The sequence below is a fragment of the Topomyia yanbarensis genome, chromosome 3, assembly GCF_030247195.1.
Source record: "Topomyia yanbarensis strain Yona2022 chromosome 3, ASM3024719v1, whole genome shotgun sequence".
Taxonomy (NCBI): domain Eukaryota; kingdom Metazoa; phylum Arthropoda; class Insecta; order Diptera; family Culicidae; genus Topomyia; species Topomyia yanbarensis.
Window position 1 is genome coordinate 38155311 of NC_080672.1, and position 18993 is coordinate 38174303.

The 18993-nt window shown below is 38.8% G+C and overlaps 1 protein-coding gene across 4 annotated transcripts in view; it reads left to right on the forward strand.

Annotated features, from left to right (window-relative positions):
• Window positions 1-18993, forward strand: part of LOC131690863 (uncharacterized) — a 362721-nt gene that overhangs the window by 211391 nt on the left and 132337 nt on the right. For all 4 annotated transcript variants that reach the window (XM_058976933.1, XM_058976935.1, XM_058976934.1 and 1 more), the window contains one exon: window positions 1358-1886. In XM_058976933.1, coding sequence (XP_058832916.1) covers window positions 1526-1886 — 361 coding nt within the window. In that variant the 5' untranslated portion in view covers window positions 1358-1525. The remainder of the gene's footprint in view (window positions 1-1357; window positions 1887-18993) is intronic.

Here is an 18993-nt window from a genome sequence, read left to right on the forward strand (position 1 = left end):
AGGAAGCGTCATTGTTTTTATAAAAATTTAAGGAGAACATTTAATTCCGTATCCAACGACCAAATTATGATCAACATCAGTTGAAAAGTGGCAGAGTTATTATTTTTTCCCAAATTAGAAACTTGCTCGCATCAACTTTTTAACAGACGGTCTCATATAAAATATACAGGAAAATGAATATTTTTTTTGCTCGATTACGTATACATTCAAAAGTATGTGTGTGAACATTGAACATTAAATTGGATAAAATAACCGAAGATATAAATTATATAATATATATTATATAATTATAGCATCTTATAGTGCGAGACAATACCTCACTAACCCCTTAAGAGTTCATGCGAGGAGGTTTCTAATGTTGAAAAAATGAATAACTCAGCCATTTTCCAACCGATTTTGCTCAAGCATAGATCATTGAATGCGGAAATCAATGTTCTTTTAAATTTTTATTAAAACGAAGAGGTTTCCCTATAAAAATGCTGAGCAATTTTTATATTTTTAATGACAAAATAGCAGAATTGTTGTCCCATAACCGCATAGTACTTTTAACAAAATAACAAAGTATGGCATACCATTGGAAAAATTAAAAATAGGTTGGAAAATGACAGCGGAATTTTTTTTATTGCAGATAGTTTCGAAAAAATGTTTTTTTTTTTGCTATGAATCAAGATTTTGAGGGTATACACCATTTTTCATACATTGCTTTGTGTTTCATTTGATGAGATCTACAACCTGTAGAAAAGAACAAAATCACTTTAGCACTGTGTAATTGTTAACTAAAGGGACATTTTTTACAACCATCTTAAAACTAGGAAAAACTAGAGGGCGTGATTGAATTTTGTAAAGATTCGGAAAGATTCATTAGAGCTATTTTTATCAGTAGTAGTAGAGTTGGGCATTTTCAACGAGATTATGCAATATAACAATTAAAACTGGAAGAGACAGGAAGAGCAAAATGCTTCGTAAAGATATTTAGGGGGTAGGGGGTGATACTTCTGTGTATAAGAGTCAGAGGAGGGAGGGTGGACAAAGATGATACGGGGAGAAAATTAATAACTTTCAGTTTGAGGCATCGGGAGATCAACGGCATAGATTACAGACCTGGGTGGCCTTCATCAGGAAGAATTATGTACTAGGACCCCGGTTGGTCCTGCTCGAGTCGGCATGGGTTCCTCCAGACGAGGCATCGATTATGTTCTAGTTACACTACTTCGCGTAGCTGTAAAAATGTTATTTTCAAACGAAGATATTTTCACAAACACATCTGTTCTGTTCGAAACCACTGTATCATTACACATTTCACGCATAATCTAAAACCCAATGCTAATTTCCTGCTGCTTTTTTCTATTATTCACAGACTTGTACCATTGAATACTCGGACAAGCCAACCGACCGACTACCTAATCTAGTTAAAACCAAAAAATATCAAGAAAAAACAACCAACTTGGCTTCAGTCCTTCACACCAAACCCGACCCCCGTCGCACACCTTAATGTGGAACAAGCGACGCCTCCGTAGCCGTTCTGATGTTACTCACCATGATGTATCAATGCTGCATAATTGCATTAATGATAGCTCACTCTGTACCAGCGGCGACGCATCAATCATCCGCACCAACGGCATTTGTCGTTTACACCTCCACGCTCAAATCGACGATGACCGCAGATGACAGCCGGACTTGGAGTCACGGTATCCATCCGGAAAATTTGTTGGAAGCACCGGCCAGTGCCGCCGTTCGGTTGGCGGACGTGGAAGCAAGTAGCAGTAGTTATGATAGTGCAAGCAGACGAGAAGGAACAGAGTACAAGACTAATCAAGCCGGTAGCCGAAATTCGCTGGAGAGCGAGCAAGAGAAAAGTCATTCGACGAAGCATCGGACAGTAGCAGGTCAGTGGGGTGTTTTTTTTCCTTTCGGTTATCAGGTTCACATTGTAATCAAATGTTTGAGTAGATTAAATAATGGTACTTCCAGAATCTAATCAGAAATGGCAAATCTTCCCCCTCAACAGCGAAATTCAGAAATTTGCCATTTTCCATCAGGGCCAACCTGTCCCGGTGGTCTGACAGAGGGTGGGAAAAAAATATGCTGCGATGACGATCAATTTTCCGCTATCTCGAATATGTATACCCGAGAAACCCAAAAACACGTGCGCTGACGAAAACGCCGCCGCCACTCGGCGTGGTAGCCAAGTCGATTTCGAAGTGATGGGACTCGAGGAGGGGAAAGTTGATGGAGGCGTCATTCTTTCGTTTCGGAAAATGCTGAGCTTTTTCCGCGCCATAGATTGCGTTTCAAGCGACATCCGAATGATGACTCGGGGTCTGGGTTTCCGAGTGCTTTTCAGACCCAGACCGAAACGATTGGGTGCCACCCGCCGCCCAGCCATCCTTCCATCCATTAAAGACGCAACGTCGACAACGACGACAACGACGACGAACGAGGGCAGCAATCGGCTAAGCTATCATCATAAAAACGACAAACGGATAATCAGATGTCTTTCAGGAGCATTAAAGTGGATGGACAGCTTGTTTCGGGCGGGTGATGGGAGTTTAGCAATTTATGGAAACGAGATTGGCAATGCGAATGAACCCAAATAAACTCGCAGTTTTATGCGTAGGCTAAATGTGGATTGGAGATTCCCAAATCTTTTTCAAATTATTATATTTTATATTTACGAAGACAGTGTCTTTTCAAAATTGGGAGTCACACAGGATGCTCAGATTGAATTTCATGTCCGTAGTTTCACTGAAAGTGTATCGATAAACCGTAGCTTGTTCCAAAAACATCTATGTAACAAGAGCGATTGAATACTGAAAATCCCGATTTGAAATATCAGTAGTTTTGTCCAGCTCATCTAAGAATCAGTAGGCAAGTTAAAACTACCGAAAAATTGGTATGTTTCGCCACCCGAAACCCAAATCCTATTCTGAAATTTCGACAGAAAATTAGTATAAGATATTAAATATAATGGACCTACTTTGGTACTATTCACGAGAAGACTGCATTATCTCATTACTCATTACTATTAAACGGATTACACCAGAAGCAGTGTAAAAATAGAATCATTATCATATATAACTTCCATTGAGTCGAATGTTTTTGCCTTTCTCATATAGAAAGGTTATGCAATCACTCTAAAAATCGTCAACTAATCCCGGCCAAAAAAAAATTGCGGCTTATATTGGCTTAGGTAAGAGTATGCAGTGAGGGGTTGTTACTTTAAAATGAAAACTAGTTTAAAATTTCATAACAAGTTGAAAATTTTCGGCAGGGTCCAGACCCCCCCCTGGATCTTCCTCCGTGATCCACCGCTGGTTCCACGCGCTGTTTCAGTGTAAACACATAATATCTTAAGATCGTGGCTGTCGATCCATTGTATGTATGTGCAAATCACACTGAATATGTAATATACATTTCCACCATTGTATTGAACATAACTAGCCATTGTGGGGAATGTGATGGATAAATAAAATTTAAATATTATTTGAGCTCAAAACAGTCATCGATTCACATTCAAAAAACCGATTTAATCCACCTAGCAGTGAGATGAGACATTTCTTACACATTTCACTATTGGATTAGTTTGCAGAACTCACGAGAAGTAGGCACCCAATTAGAGGTGGGATGAAAACAGTTTCTAGTCTTGCACGAATAAAATCTCGAATAAACTGAATAAATTATAGAAATCAACAAAACGACCGAAATAAAAAAGTAAAGCAAAAAATGAAACAATAGGTTTTTAAATTCATAAAATGAGTAGAAAAATTAATGGAAATCAAAATTATAATATACACGAATCAAATTAGATTAAGTTATTAAATAAAAATTAAGATTATATTTAGAAATAGTTATAAGATTAATAGAATAAATTGACTCATACTAACAAATTGAATGAAATGAAACGAATGACTGAACATGAAATGCATAAAATTAAAGATATGAATAAAATGAATCAGATAAATCAAATGAATCAAATGAATCAAATGAATCAAATGAATCAAATGAATCAAATGAATCAAATGAATCAAATGAATCAAATGAATCAAATGAATCAAATGAATCAAATGAATCAAATTAATCAAATGAAGCTAATGAATCAAATGAATGAGATGAATCAAATCAATCAAATGAATCAAATCAATCAAATAAATCAAATGAATCAAATGAATCACATGAATCACATGAATCAAATTAATTAAATGAATCAAATGAATTAAATGAATCAAATTGATTTAATTCATCCAGTGAATACAATGAATCAAATTAATGAAATGGATCAAATGAATAAAAAGAATGGATGAACAAAATGAATAAAGTAAAAAATAAATGAAATGCATAAATAAAACAAACGAATCTAATATACAAAATGAGCTGAAGTGATAAAATGAATAAAAAGAAGAAAATGAGCAGAATTAAATGCATTTATTAAAATGAAAAATTGAACAACAGTAAAAGGTTATAAATTAATATAAAGAAATAAATTGAATCAAATAAATTATTTGGATGAAATGATTAAAACTGAAAAAGTAGTCAAATTATTAAAATGGAGAAACTGAACAAAATGAATAAACTGGAAAAAATTAATAAAATGCATACAATGAAAACAATGAATGATATGAGTAAAATGCACAAAAAGAATAAACTGATCAGAGTGAATCCAAAGAATGAAACGAATAAAATAAGTAAAATGAACGCAGATGGACAAAATGAATAAATGCGGAATGAATTAATTAATTAAAATGAAATGGTCATATATTTGAAGCCAAAAACATTTTTGAATAAAGAAAAAGAATAAACCGGATTGTACGAATTTGAAAACCATTGCATCAGAAAGTTATGAAATGTTTTTGAAAATCCCATCTTCTGAGAAAAGGCTAATAAATATGCAATGGACTTTCTAGGGCTTCCATCTTTTTTTGGTTTTATTCTTTTTGTTTTCATGCTTCTTTACTTGACGAATTCGAAGTTTACTTTTTGATCACATATTCCCGAAAAAAGATTTATGTGCAGAACATAATTTACTGGTCCAGTATTTTAACGCGCAATTGAATATAGTAAAGTGAGACAAGGTCACATGTGCTTTCAAGCCCCTTGAACAGAGAACGACAGAGGGAGAATACGATTCGTGAATGAGACAGGTAGATATTTCAAAGTTTTTATTTGAAGTAAATAGTGTGAAATGTCTAGGCTATGTCGATTGCATAAAAGCCGTGTTTGTATTGTTTCGTTCGGAATTCTCGTGCAGGAAATATGGATAAAGAAGTCCTATACAGACCAATACTGTGAAAAAGAAATGGTTCAAACTACTCAGTATATCCAAATATGGACGACGATAAGTTAGAAGACACATTGTAGTTGCATCCCCCATCGAGAGTGGGTACTTTGGGAGACTTCTTTTCCTGGATCTAATTTATGGATATTTTTGGTCTTTGATCCGTTATTTTTCATGAAAGTTCCTACCAATATAACGAATGTGCAGCTGATACAACTCATGGTTTATTCGCCTGTGCCACGTTCCGTCTTCCATCTGCACGCCACCATAGATGGTACGCAACACCTTTCGTTCGAAAACTCCAAGGGCGCGTTGGTCCTCCACGAGCATAGTCCAGGTCTCGTGGCCGTAGAGGACTACCGATCTAATCAGCGTCTTGTAGATAATCAGCTTCGTGCGCCGGCGAATTTTGTTCGACCGGAGCGTCCTCCGGAGTCCAAAGTAGGCACGATTTCCCGCCAAGATCCGTCTCTGAATTTCTCTGCTGTTATCATTGTCGGTTACCATTGAACCCAGATACATGAATTCGTCGACCATCTCGATTTCTTCACCGTCAATCCGAACTCGGGTGGTTCACATTGTCGTCTCTAGAACCTATTCCTCTCAAGTATTTTGTCTTCGAAACGTTGATGCCAAGTCCAATCCTGCTGGCTTCAGCTTTCAGTCTTTGAGCATATATTTCATTAAAAATTCAATAGAGATACGAATAGTTTAAATATCGCACGTGGAATGTCTCTTTTGGAAATTTTCATCGTCAAACGTCAATTGAATTAAAGTTGGGTTGATGTAGCAGCAGACAAAAAATAGTTTTGCTTTCTCAAACCTTCGCAATTACAATTAATAAATATTTCAGATTGGCAAAAGATCTTATCACACAACTTAGAAATGGATACAGAAATAGCTAGATAGATGCGATAGAAGAGAGAGACAGACAGAGAGAGAGAGAAAGAGAGAGAGAGAGAGAGAGAGAGAGAGAGAGAGAGATGGGAGGGGGGGGGGGGGTTGTGTGAGGAATGACAAATGATGGTTAATGCAGTGACATTATTTTTATAGGTATATTATTATGATATATTGATTCTTACATTCTTATCATAAATAATGTAAGTAGTAATTTTTGCGCCATAACCAGTATAATCTAAATCTTGCAAAAGAGCTAAATTTTCGCTAGATTTTTGGGCTTCAAACATACAGTTGCTTTCGGTGACGCCACAAGCATAATTATATTAGAAATCTTTTATCCCACTACTAGGTGAATTACTTGTTGATCTGTGTATTGATATACCATCCAACATTTACCTCATAATTGAACGCAATGCCTAATCCAAGGAATAAATACTAGAACTCACTGTTTCTTTATCAACACATTATTTTGTCTTTGAAGTGAACTTATTTATTGATTTTTGAGAAATAGTTAATTTATTATAAAGGTAATTCACAAAATGTTCTCAACATCGAATTCCTTGAATCACGTAGATGTGTTTTCATACCCCGATATTCAAAATCGCTTTAGTTTTGCCCCTAAAACACCAGTACAGCAATACTTTGTATGAAACAATCTCATTTTTAGTTGGTGGAAATTGGTAAGCGAGGATTAAAAATACAAAATGTTCAATATCTCCGCCGCTCGTGCACGGATTTGGACAATCTATGGCTTGTTAGAAAGGTATTTTTACAAGCTTTCAATTTATGTGCAGTTTGTGGCACAATACTGTATTGTTCGAAAATTATTCGCGAAAAACCTGCTGTGTTTTAACAAAATCGCCCATATCTCAGAAAGTAAACAACATATCGAAAATCAAAAATAATAGTGTCAAATGGCAAGGTTAGGCCTTTCATTTGAAACTAATTTCATTAAGATCGGTTCAGCCATTGCTGAGATAATTACATGACATTTTGTACATACATACATACACACATACACACACTCACACACACATACAGACATTGTCTCAATTTGTCGAGCTGAGTCGATTGGTATATGAGACTCGGCCCTCCGGGCCTCGGAAAAAGTTGTCAAAGTTTGAGCGAATCCTATACATTTCTTTTGTAAGAAATGTAAAAAGTCGTAGTTTGGACAAATGAGAAAGGCACAATTGCACTAGGTGCATTAAAACAGCTTTTTTCATTATTCGTTTGAAAGTAGTTACAAGTTATTCTATTTCAAAGTGTGTACCACTAGTATAAGTAATGGAAAAATTAAGTTTTTTTAGTTCAAAATATGTTCAAATCACCTTCAGTTATACCTACTATGCGAGATCGTGGTTTTGCCCAAAAAAGCTAGGTCAATTAGAAATGGGGCACTCTCAAATGTATATAAATTTTATACTTTTTTCGATCGAAATACTTTCGAAGGATTGAACATTTGATTTCATGGAAATAACTGGAACAAATCACTCGTCCCTATTTTGAAGTAATTCTCGCGTTAATGCCGCTCATCACCTGGACTCTATTGTAGCTCGTCCTGGCTATAAAGGTTGATGGCTAGCTCTGACAAAAACTTGAATAGACTATCGTTGGGCTCCGTTTGTTGAGGCACTTCGTTTTTATTATTTCCGAATTCATAGTCCTATCCGCCACAAAACGCTGGGTTTCTTGGTGCAAGAACAGATTCCTTGCCAAATCATACATTTTTTTGCGAACATAACAGCGAGAACAAACTTGAATCTGCCAAGAACCTTATCGCAATCAGGGGCCTTATCGGATTTCGTATACGTTTCATCATCAATAAAGACAGATCCGTCGAGTTTCGTCAGCACTGTTTAACACTTTGATAGGGTTATTTTCATATACGGAAACATTTGTGTCCTTCTCGGAGACTTATATTCCCGATTTGACGCTGATGAATTTTGAATCTCTGAACCACGCTAGGTAGAAACTATGACTTTTTGGTGGAATCCACCAAACAGATCCAAATGATGAGTTTCGCATAATTATGCGAAAAAAAAATCGAAAACAGGATTCGGACCTGCATCCCTTGGGACTCGGACCTGCATCCCTTGGGACTCCGGCCCACCCCTGAAAAAACACAATAGGACCCTTAGAATATTCTAAAATTGAATTCGAATTTTTTATGCTAAAAGGCTTAGGATGTGATGAAACGTCGAGATCTACTGCCACCCTAAATTTTGTTTTAAGACAGCCTTTATGAAATTTGGAAAATTCTGCATTTAAGTTGATACTGCGGTTTGAAAAGGTTGCTTTTAATTTATTTTCTATGCCAAATGTCTTAGAACTGCATGAAATAACGGATCTTGCATCTTCATTAAAAAAATTGTTTTGACAAGAGTATCTCTGGTATTTTCAATTTTCAAACTAAGATTTTCAAATAAAAATCAAAAAACTAGTTTCTTACCGAATTGACACCAGATTTCGACATTCCATCGATTTAAAAAAAATAGAAGCTGCATTTCCAAACTTAAGTCCCAAAAATATCCCTTGTACCACAAAAGAGATTTTTTCAACATTATACCAGATATCGATTCTTCATGACATTCTTTTTTAATTGCGCTAAAAATTTGCATGGGGACTATGTTCGAGGTACTAATACTTTTGAGATGTGTCCGATTTAAAATTTCAGGAAAAACATAAATATTGGCACTCTACTATTAATACTACGTTCACACTACGAGTTAAAACGTGTTTTAACGCTATCTTGATGACGTTTTTCTTGATGCCAATTATTATAACATCTTTTAACTCTGTAGTGTGAACATAGTATAAGTGTACTCCTCAATTGACCCAAATGATTGTAAAATGTATATCGAACAAGATGCGTCACCAAAGATCCGAACTTCCATTTAAAATGAAACATATTGAACCGTATCCGATCTTCTTCCAGATCAAATATAGTCCGCGAAGTATTCTAATATTCCGCAAGAAGTAGAATTCAGCAGTGCCTGATATCTCGAAAGTTCGCTTAGATAAGCTCAGGAATGTGATATTTTGTCTAAAGCAAACAAATTAGTCTTTTTCGCTTATGTTTTTTCGATTATCTATTTCAACAACACCTTAAAGTTGAACACCTTACCTGTTTGAGAGAAAAAATTTAGGAAAGTTCGATTTTATTTTAAAGTATGTAGCAATGAATTTATAACAAAGTTATTGCTTTTTGCTAGTACATTTTTCAGTGAAAAAAACAACCATTAGTTTTTGAAGAAATATTGGAAAATGGTGTCATGGTCTTTTCCCCCGAAAACGTTTTTGCCTTTCTCAATAGAAAGGTATTGCAATTGCTCTGAAAACCGACTTTTTAACGGAGGCCCGGAGGGCCGAGTGACATATACCATTCGATTCAGTTCGTCGAGTTCGGCAAATGTCTGTGTGTATGTATGTGTGTATGTATGTATGTGTGTGTGTATGTGTGTGTGTGTATGTGACCAAAAATGTCACTCATTTTTCTCAGAGATGGCTGAACCGATTTTGACAAACTTAGTCTCAAATGAAAGGTGCAACGTTCCCATAGGCTGCTATTGAATTTCTAATGGATCCGACTTCCGGTTCCGGAATTACAGGGTGATAAGTACGAACACGCAGAAAATGTCGATTTTAATAAATTCTGCAATGAATGTATAAAGGTGAAAAATTTTCCAAAATATGACCACAACTGCTTCGATTTGTAGTATTAGGTCACTAACATCCATTCAAAGTCTATTTGGCCACATTGGCCACCATCCTCGGTTCCGGAAGCCCCGGTGGAAGTATCTAAAATCAGAATAACAGTCACATCGGTTTCTCGGAGATGGCTAGACCGATTCGACTAAACTTGGCCTCAAATGAAAGGTATTGCATCCCCGTAAATGGCTATTTAATTTCATCCCGATCCGACTTCCGGTTCCGGAGTTACAGGTTGTGGCGTGCGATCACATAGCAAATTGTGATTCAAACCGATACTCCGATGAAAGCAAAAAAGATAAAAATTTCGCTAAAATGTCTCTCAAACAACTTAAATTTGCTGTTCTAGGTCACCGACGGCCAACCAAACTTTCGTTGACTACATTAACCACCATAGACGGTTCCGGAAGTGCCCGGGAAAAGCGGCCATCTTTCAAAATTTACGAACTCACATCAGTTTCCCGGAAATGGTTAAGCCAATTTTCACAAACTTAGTCCCAAATGATAGCTATAATATCCCCATAGATGTCTATAAAATTTCGTACGGATCGCTTATATGGTTCCGGAAATATAGACTAAACCGTCCGGTCACATATGAAATTCCCATATAAGCCGGAACTCAAATTTTTTTTCAAAGGGACCTCATGAAATTTCAGAAATCGAATTCGTATTTTTGATGCCAAACATCTTTAAAATGCATGAAACGTCGAGATTTTATGTTATCTCGAAAAAAATTGTTTTTATAAAAATCGACTTTTTGGGACTTTGCCGATTTCGACCTCATGAAATTTCAGAAATCGAATTCGTATTTTTGATGCCAAACATCTTTAAAATGCATGAAACGTCGAGATTTTATGTTATCTCGAAAAAAATTTTTTTTATAAAAATCGACTTTTTGGGACTTTGCCGATTTCGCACCTTTTTGCCTTTCTCAATAGAAAGGTATTGCAATTGCTCTGAAAACCGACTTTTTAACGGAGGCCCGGAGGGCCGAGTGACATATACCATTCGATTCAGTTCGTCGAGTTCGGCAAATGTCTGTGTGTGTGTATGTATGTGTGTATGTATGTATGTGTGTGTGTATGTGTGTGTGTATGTGACCAAAAATGTCACTCATTTTTCTCAGAGATGGCTGAACCGATTTTGACAAACTTAGTCTCAAATGAAAGGTGCAACGCTCCCATAGGCTGCTATTGAATTTCTAATGGATCCGACTTCCGGTTCCGGAATTACAGGGTGATAAGTACGAACACGCAGAAAATGTCGATTTTAATAAATTCTGCAATGAATGTATAAAGGTGAAAAATTTTCCAAAATATGACCACAACTGCTTCGATTTGTAGTATTAGGTCACTAACATCCATTCAAAGTCTATTTGGCCACATTGGCCACCATCCTCGGTTCCGGAAGCCCCGGCGGAAGTATCTAAATTCAGAATAACAGTCACATCGGTTTCTCGGAGATGGCTAGACCGATTCGACTAAACTTGGCCTCAAATGAAAGGTATTGCGTCCCCGTAAATGGCTATTTAATTTCATCCCGATCCGACTTCCGGTTCCGGAGTTACAGGTTGTGGCGTGCGATCACATAGCAAATTGTGATTCAAACCGATACTCCGATGAAAGCAAAAAAGGTAAAAATTTCGCTAAAATGTTTCTCAAACAACTTAAATTTTCAGTTCTAGGTCACCGACGGCCAACCAAACCATCATTGACTACATTGACCACCATAAACGGTTCCGGAAGTGCCCGGGAAAAGCGGCCATCTTTCAAAATTGACGAACTCACACCAGTTTCCCGGAAATGGTTGGGTCGATTTTCACAAACTTAGTCCCAAATGACAGCTATAATATCCCCACAGATGTCTATAAAATTTCATACGGATCGCTTATATGGTTTCGGAAATATAGACTAAGCCGTCCGGTCACATATAAAATTCCCATATAAGCCGGAGCTCAATTTTTTTTTCAAGGTGGGGACCCCATGAAATTTCAGAAATCGAATTCGTATTTTTGATGCCAAACATCTTTAAAATGCATGAAACGTCGAGATTTTATGTTATCTCGAAAAAAATTGTTTTTATAAAAATCGACTTTTTGGGACTTTGCCGATTTCGCACCTTTTTTTTCAATACAATATTACCGTGGCTGTTTTTTCTTTTGCAAAATTTTAGAACTCGAATAATGATTTCTTTTCTTGTATATAGTTGTCATGCCATGTATAATAAAATTGTAATGTATACATTTAAAAGCTTTTAATAAATATAAGCAACTAAAAAATTCTCGTGTTCATGATTGAGAAAGACACAATTGCACCGCTAGGTGGATTAAATCAGGTTTTTCAGTGTAGGAGTCGATGAAGAATTTTTTCAATATTTTTATTCATAAATTTAACTAATTTTGTGCAAATCACTTCAGCAACACTTTTTTGTAGGTTTTGTCATTTTTAGACTACAGCCATTTGAAAAAAATTGGTAAAAAAAAGTATGCAAAGTGGCTTTTTGTGACAAAGTTCTCATGGACAGAAAGCTTCATTAAAATCTGAGAGGGTGCAGCCAACTCTGAATACGATTTAGCGCGAAATTCGTCATTTCTCTTTTTAAAAAAAATTGAAACAAACTGAACACTGTTTCAATTTGTCCATTGCCGAATGAAGCAAACATTATCACACATAAGGTATTGCCATCGCATACTGCCCCCGGATGCAGCAACAACAACAATTTCCATTGTAAACACACCCTGCAAAGTTTATGCATTATGACAAATACTCTCCTGCAAACAATGCACCCACTCGTTGAGATCGGTTACTGCTAAGAGAACCATACCGTGTCGTTATCCCATACTCTCACTCCCACCGTGCGTCACATCGGCAGGCAGCTGCGTCCCAGCGTTTGCAATTGAATTGTTCAAATTGTTTGCAACGAAGTTATCAAATTAAAATCACAAATACTTGTGGCCACAATGGAACCGTCCCCTAACTTCCCACTCTTCGCTCGGAAAGCTGCAATAAGCGCCTGCATGCGACGCATTTTGGTTTTTACGGTCGACGGGCGGCGTCGGAGTGCGGACGGGTCGGAAAATTGTCACAAAGTATTTCAATATGGATCACAGAAAGCAGCTGCAGTGGAGTGGATGGATGGTGCTGAACAGCTTTCCACACCAGCCACCAGTTTCGATTATGACTATATAGGTAGTGAGTTTTTAAAATTATTGCAACCGGAAAACGCAATCGGCAATGCCTGGCAGGTAGTCTAATTAATGTCACACCACGGGATGCATTTTGATTGCGTTATTAGACCATTGGCACGTTGAGTGAATTTTGACTGCTGATCAAAAGCATTCAATTAATTTGAGCATACCCCGTCGTCCAATCATGATTGTGCAACCATTATTTTTACGGAATTGGGAATCATCCTGGGATCTGGTAGTGGTGGTTGTGCATTAAATTTTGCGGTTTTGCGAATTTCGTGCCAAACATTTTACGTGCTGAAAATCCTGTGGATTTTTCGGATAATCCCACACATTAATCAGAGAACAATCCGGCTGAAAAACATTCGTTCACCGCAGAAATTTAACATGCCAGTACCATTCTCAATTTGCCTTCATGTAAAAGGGAGGGAAAAAAGAGTCAATTTCTGAACCGGAATGTGCTAACAAGTGTTCATTTTTTCATCCATTTCCCCTTCGCTTTAAATTCCAATCACGTATCTTCACATTTGAAATTGGCCCTACGAGCAAATCCGTTCGGTAGGCAGGCTGCTACTGAAACAAGAATTATGTGCTCAATCTTGCTACTGACAGGCATCGATCCATTTTCGTCCGCTTATATGGCAATGTTATTCAACATGTTGTTGATGTGACTTTCGGACGTATAGAGCTCTCTATTGTGCCTATAGTATCAGGAATAACTTTTCAACGTTGACATTGAACCCATAAATTTTCCTGCGCGCAGTAATCGATGTCGTTTCGGCCTTTCGGTGTAACGAGATTTTTTAACTTGATTCCAAGCTGCCATTGGAGGGTAAGTTAAAATAAGACGGATGAATAAGATTACATCAATGGTTTTGGTCGTCGATTTATTATTTATATATTTATTTTCTTCCAACAGTGTCTACACGTGCGCTGATTAAAAGCACGGTGGGTATTAAATTTTCATGGCAGCTTTTACTTCCAGTTCAAAGGCGGTCATGGAAAAAACCGCGAAGAATATCCTTGTTTTGCTCGCAGCCACAACGCGGAAACTTGTTATCGAAGCGTGTCCTGACAAGTGGTGTCAGTGTTACAAGTCAAACCATAAGCGGTATAAGTTTCCCTTTTTCGAGTGGAACAGTGTGCTCCAGGTTCACAAAGCTTTTGCCACAGTGGTTGTGATGGTAGGGGTTATATTTATAGACAATCTGATTCTTCGGCATGGAAGGATAAAGCGGTTCGAACCGTTTCGAGTCTTGTTAATTAGTAAAGCGTACCGATATTTGTGCGAGGAAAAGTTTTTGGGCCTAAGCTTACCAATCCATCAACATTTGATAAGGTTAGAGAAGGGGTTAAACTTTTAATCAGATTTCTAATAAAGCTGTCAGTTAAGATTTTGCATTTTTTTATATCATCAATCAGGGGCCACTTGAGCCTGTAGTTTTAAATTATGAATATTCAATATTGGGCTCCAACTTAAAACAAGCGTAAATTAGTTATTAAAATAATACGGTAGAGCAGGATAATACTGAAGTGATACAAGCCTCCAACGTGCAGGTCGTAGCTGTTACGAAAGGTTTAAAGTTGAATAAAATGCCCTGTCCACCAACATGTTCGAAAGGCAAACAGAGATGAACAGCAGCAATTTCATTGATGATCGTCGACAGGTTCTCAGTGGTGATCTTACGTGGCTTTTCTTTTGTCAATTCTCACGGTAAAGAGGGACAAGTCTGTCTTTACCTAGAGGCATGTTGGTGGATTTGATTGATTCGTAGTTATGCTGCCTAAGCTCGCGGGACTTCACAAGCTTGTGGACGTGAGAAGCTATGTCCATAAGAACATTAAGGAGATGGTTCTCAGAATCCAAAAGGCGCTAGTGTTCGCCGTTAAGGAGTATGACACGGCAACGCTGAGGGCTGATGTAGCTGAGCGAACATTGGCGTCGACTAAATCTACCATCTTTCAAACCCCTTTTCCGAAGCAGGGCAAGGCAGTTAGACACAAGAGCCTCTGTGCTTGTTTCCTGGGACATCACTCGGGACAAGTCAGTTGCTTTGAACGTTCACAAGTGTCGTGTGAACTGCTTGGATTTTTTGTGTGTCTAACTAGTGCTAATTTGGGTATTAGTTTAGATACATCGTCTAACTAGACACCCAGTTGGTGCTAGTTGATGACGAGATGAATTCGAAAAACGTTCGTTTGTTCGTTTTGTGCCCTTAACGCAAAAAGTGGTTTAATCGAATTTCCCTTATGTGAATTAATATTGCATAAGGAGAAGCTAGTTAGATTGGAGAACACGCCACTTTCGTGACTCCAAAGAGGGCAAGAACCTCACCAGGAGCCGGAAGACCAGGCAGACGCGCGAGCCCGCTCTTACTGCCGAAGCGAAGAACGCCACTCAACAGGGAGAAAGCTATCGTTTTTTTAATCTAAAGATTTATTTGAAACGGCTCAATACGTTAGCACAACTGCGCCGTGGGTCTATTAATTTTTTTACAATAAGTCAAAATAAAAAAAAATGCTAAGAATGTCAGATCTTTTCCTTGGCGGCGAAGCCGATTGGGGGTCATTCAGTCTGCCTTCTCTCGCGTTATCGTTCCCGTCCATGTCATCATCGGTACTGTTTTCTTGCTGTTCATGATCAGATGTTCTTATTTGTTTTGTTGTTCTTACGGGTCGCTGTTGTACATCCGTCTTCATCTGAATTTGCTTCCTTGTTGGCGATGCTATTTGTGTGTTTAGGAGCGGTTGTCGTGGTCGTTGTACCTGCATTATTGGGTATTTGGATCGTTGTTTTTGGTTTATCTGTAAGCGTCGGTGGCAGCTTGTTAGAGTTGGAATACAGTACAGAATTGGCATGTTTGGATCTGCCCGGGATATGTGATTAGCGTTGTTTGCTTATAGGTCACGCCATCCTTCTGCGATTTGCAATCGATAGTCATGTAAGAAGGTATTCGTTTAGTCACTTGCATCCTCACAATACGAACGCCGTTAGGAATGCCGGTGAAAAAAAATCTCCAGGTGTCATTCGTAATATATTCTACTTCTCTATATTGCGACATGATTCGTTTGATGTAATTTTCCCTGGTGCGCGGGGCCAAATCATGGACACGCACGTCCACCATGTCGTTTTCCATATGCACGGGGATCTTGATTCTGGTGTTATTAAATTCGACCTCGTGTTGCATGTTGTTCTTTGCAATGAAGTTTTCTGCCTGTGCTAAACTTCTAAACGTAATCAAAACACAGTTTTTAACAGCTGAATGTATGTAACTTCAGCGAAATTCAGCTCAGTTTTAACCTTAACTAACTGTAGGGTTGCCACCCCTCCGGGTTTGACACGAAGACTCCGCTTTTCCGGAGCGATCTCCGGGCCTCCGGGTTTCACATCAATTTCTCCCGGTTTGGCGGGAAGAAGAATAATTTCATTTTTGTAAATTAATTGTTCTTTTACAAAATATTTATGAAGTCTAAGTTAACTATTACTCTGGTTCAGATTTATTTTACCCGACTAACACATAATTTCAAGGTGGCGAAGATGAGTTCACCAAATATTGCTGATTTCTTTCGTAAAGCAATGAATATGAAATACAAATTATGAAAAGTAATACTTCGCTATATGCTACAATTGAAATGTAGCATCCCACTAAGTCGCTCAAAATGATGTAAAAAGTCATTTTGCTGCAATTTTACCAAATCACTTCACTGTTAGTGGTGCTTATCACCAGCTGCACCAAGATATGGCAGATTTGTTCTAATCCAACTGACTAGGTCAACAAACGTCAAACGAGTTCTTCCCGTGTTGTTGCTACTCCTGCAGCGACCCTTAACTGTTGGCTAGGGAGGTGAGTTTTACCCCTTTGTTGCGACCTCTGGTGATGAATAACCGACACCACATAGTGCTTCCCATGTGATGCCGCAGCCTCTTTTGCTCTCCTTTTTCTGTTAGTTATGGAGGAGAGCAATGCTCGTTCGACTCATCCTCCACAGCGAGAGTAGCTGGTGCTTTTGTATTCTTGGCACTTAGTCGGGGAAGTGAAATGCTACACCAGATTAAACCGACAAAACCGTTCTCAAATGTGAAAATTTTACAGCTTTACTGTAACGTAGTAATAAAAAGCGATTAAAGTGCTCTAAAATGCCGATCAATTGCTTTGATTCCGATTTCCGTTTAGTTCCACTCAAAATCCACCACCCCCCAGGACAGTGAAAATCTCCGGGTCAAAGCCTCTCCAGAGGTGGCAACCCTAACTAACTGTTCCACTTCCTGAACTGTGGGTGTAACACGAGTTTTATTAAAGTCGATCGAAATCGTGTTATCCCGTAGCACGGGCACTTTTGTTTCATTTGGCAAACTCATTTCACTCCGCTGCCGGGGCAACGATACAATTTGTTTGTGCACTGATATAGAATAAAAGCTGGCTTGATTCACTGGTGCCTATAGCTTGCAATAGCGTAGCGATTTTTTTTTTTGCTTCTGCTTTGTGCGAGGTCAGAAGATAGACTGAAAAAGCTATCGTTGTACATAGGTCGGATGAAGAAACACGGGAAACACCAAAAGCGGAAGAAAGAGATAAAAATGAGGCAGAAGAGGAAAGGAAAACATCCGGCACGTCAGGCACCAAAGAGAGCACCCGTGCTCGTCAAAGCCAATGACGCGACGACGTATGCAGCACTCCTCAAGAAAATCAGAGAAGGTTCGGAGCTGAGGGATTCGGTGGTAAGAAACCGGCATACCCAAAAAGGTGAGACGCTCTTAAAGTTGAAGGAGAATTAACAGCTCAACTATGCAGGAGATTACTACCAAATCACTGGATGAAGAGGCAGAAGTTAAAGCCTGAAACCCGGAGATGGTGATTGTATGCAAGGACCTTGATGAAATCACGACGGAAGACGAGCTGAGAGCTGATGGTCATGTGCACCTCGCCCTGTGTAACCTAGTGTAACCAGGTTACACTGGGCGAGGTGCACATGACGATCCGGTTAAAAAACTGGATACGGATGAACTCAGACAGCGATGATTCGTTTTCCGGTAACGGCTACAGACAGGGCACCGGAGGTAGACAAAGTTACGGTTCGATGGCCGAGATGCCCATTGAGAGCCGCCCCACGAGTAAATAAACAAGGGAAGAAATACCTCAAGTGTTTGGGTTTTGAACATTTAGCAGGGGCTTGCAAAGGTTCGGATAGATCCGGGATTTGCTGGAAATGAGGGGAGACAGGTTATCTTGCGAGAGACTGCACGCAAAGGCCGAAGTGCTTACTTTGCACCCCAACGGACGGAAACGACCAACAGACGGGTGGCTTTAAATGCCCTGCCTACAAGAGGCAGGCCAATCTGAATCACTGTGACACCGCACAGCAACTGTTGTGGCAGTCTACAACAGAAACTAGGTGCGATGTCACTTTGATTGCAAAGCCGTATCAAGTCCCCCTGATAACGTTAACTGGGTGGCGGGTAGATCGGAAACAGCTGCGATACAAGTTATGGGCAGATTCCCCATTCAAGAAGTGGTAGAACGCTCATACGAGGGCTTCGTGACCACCAAAATCAACGGTGTCTTCGTGTGTTACGCCCCTCCAAGGTGGACGGTAAAGCAGTTCAGCCTAATGCTGGAGCAGTGAACTGAGCATGACGGCAAACATGGATTAGAGAGTATACGAGCGACCACCAGGCGATTCACTATCGTATCGGTCAACGGAACCCTGCTTCGGCTTGGAAAAGGATGCAATTGGAAGTTTTCAACAAAGACGTTTTCGTTGAGACATTTCTGCCGGACGGCGGGACCGATAACGTGGATTCGGCTGATCTAACAAGAACAGGCTTGTGACGCCAGAAAAAGTCACTAAAACTGGAGACACGCAATAGACGGCGTCTAGTTCACTGGTGGTACGAGACGCCCAGTACGCTAAGGTTTGTCTT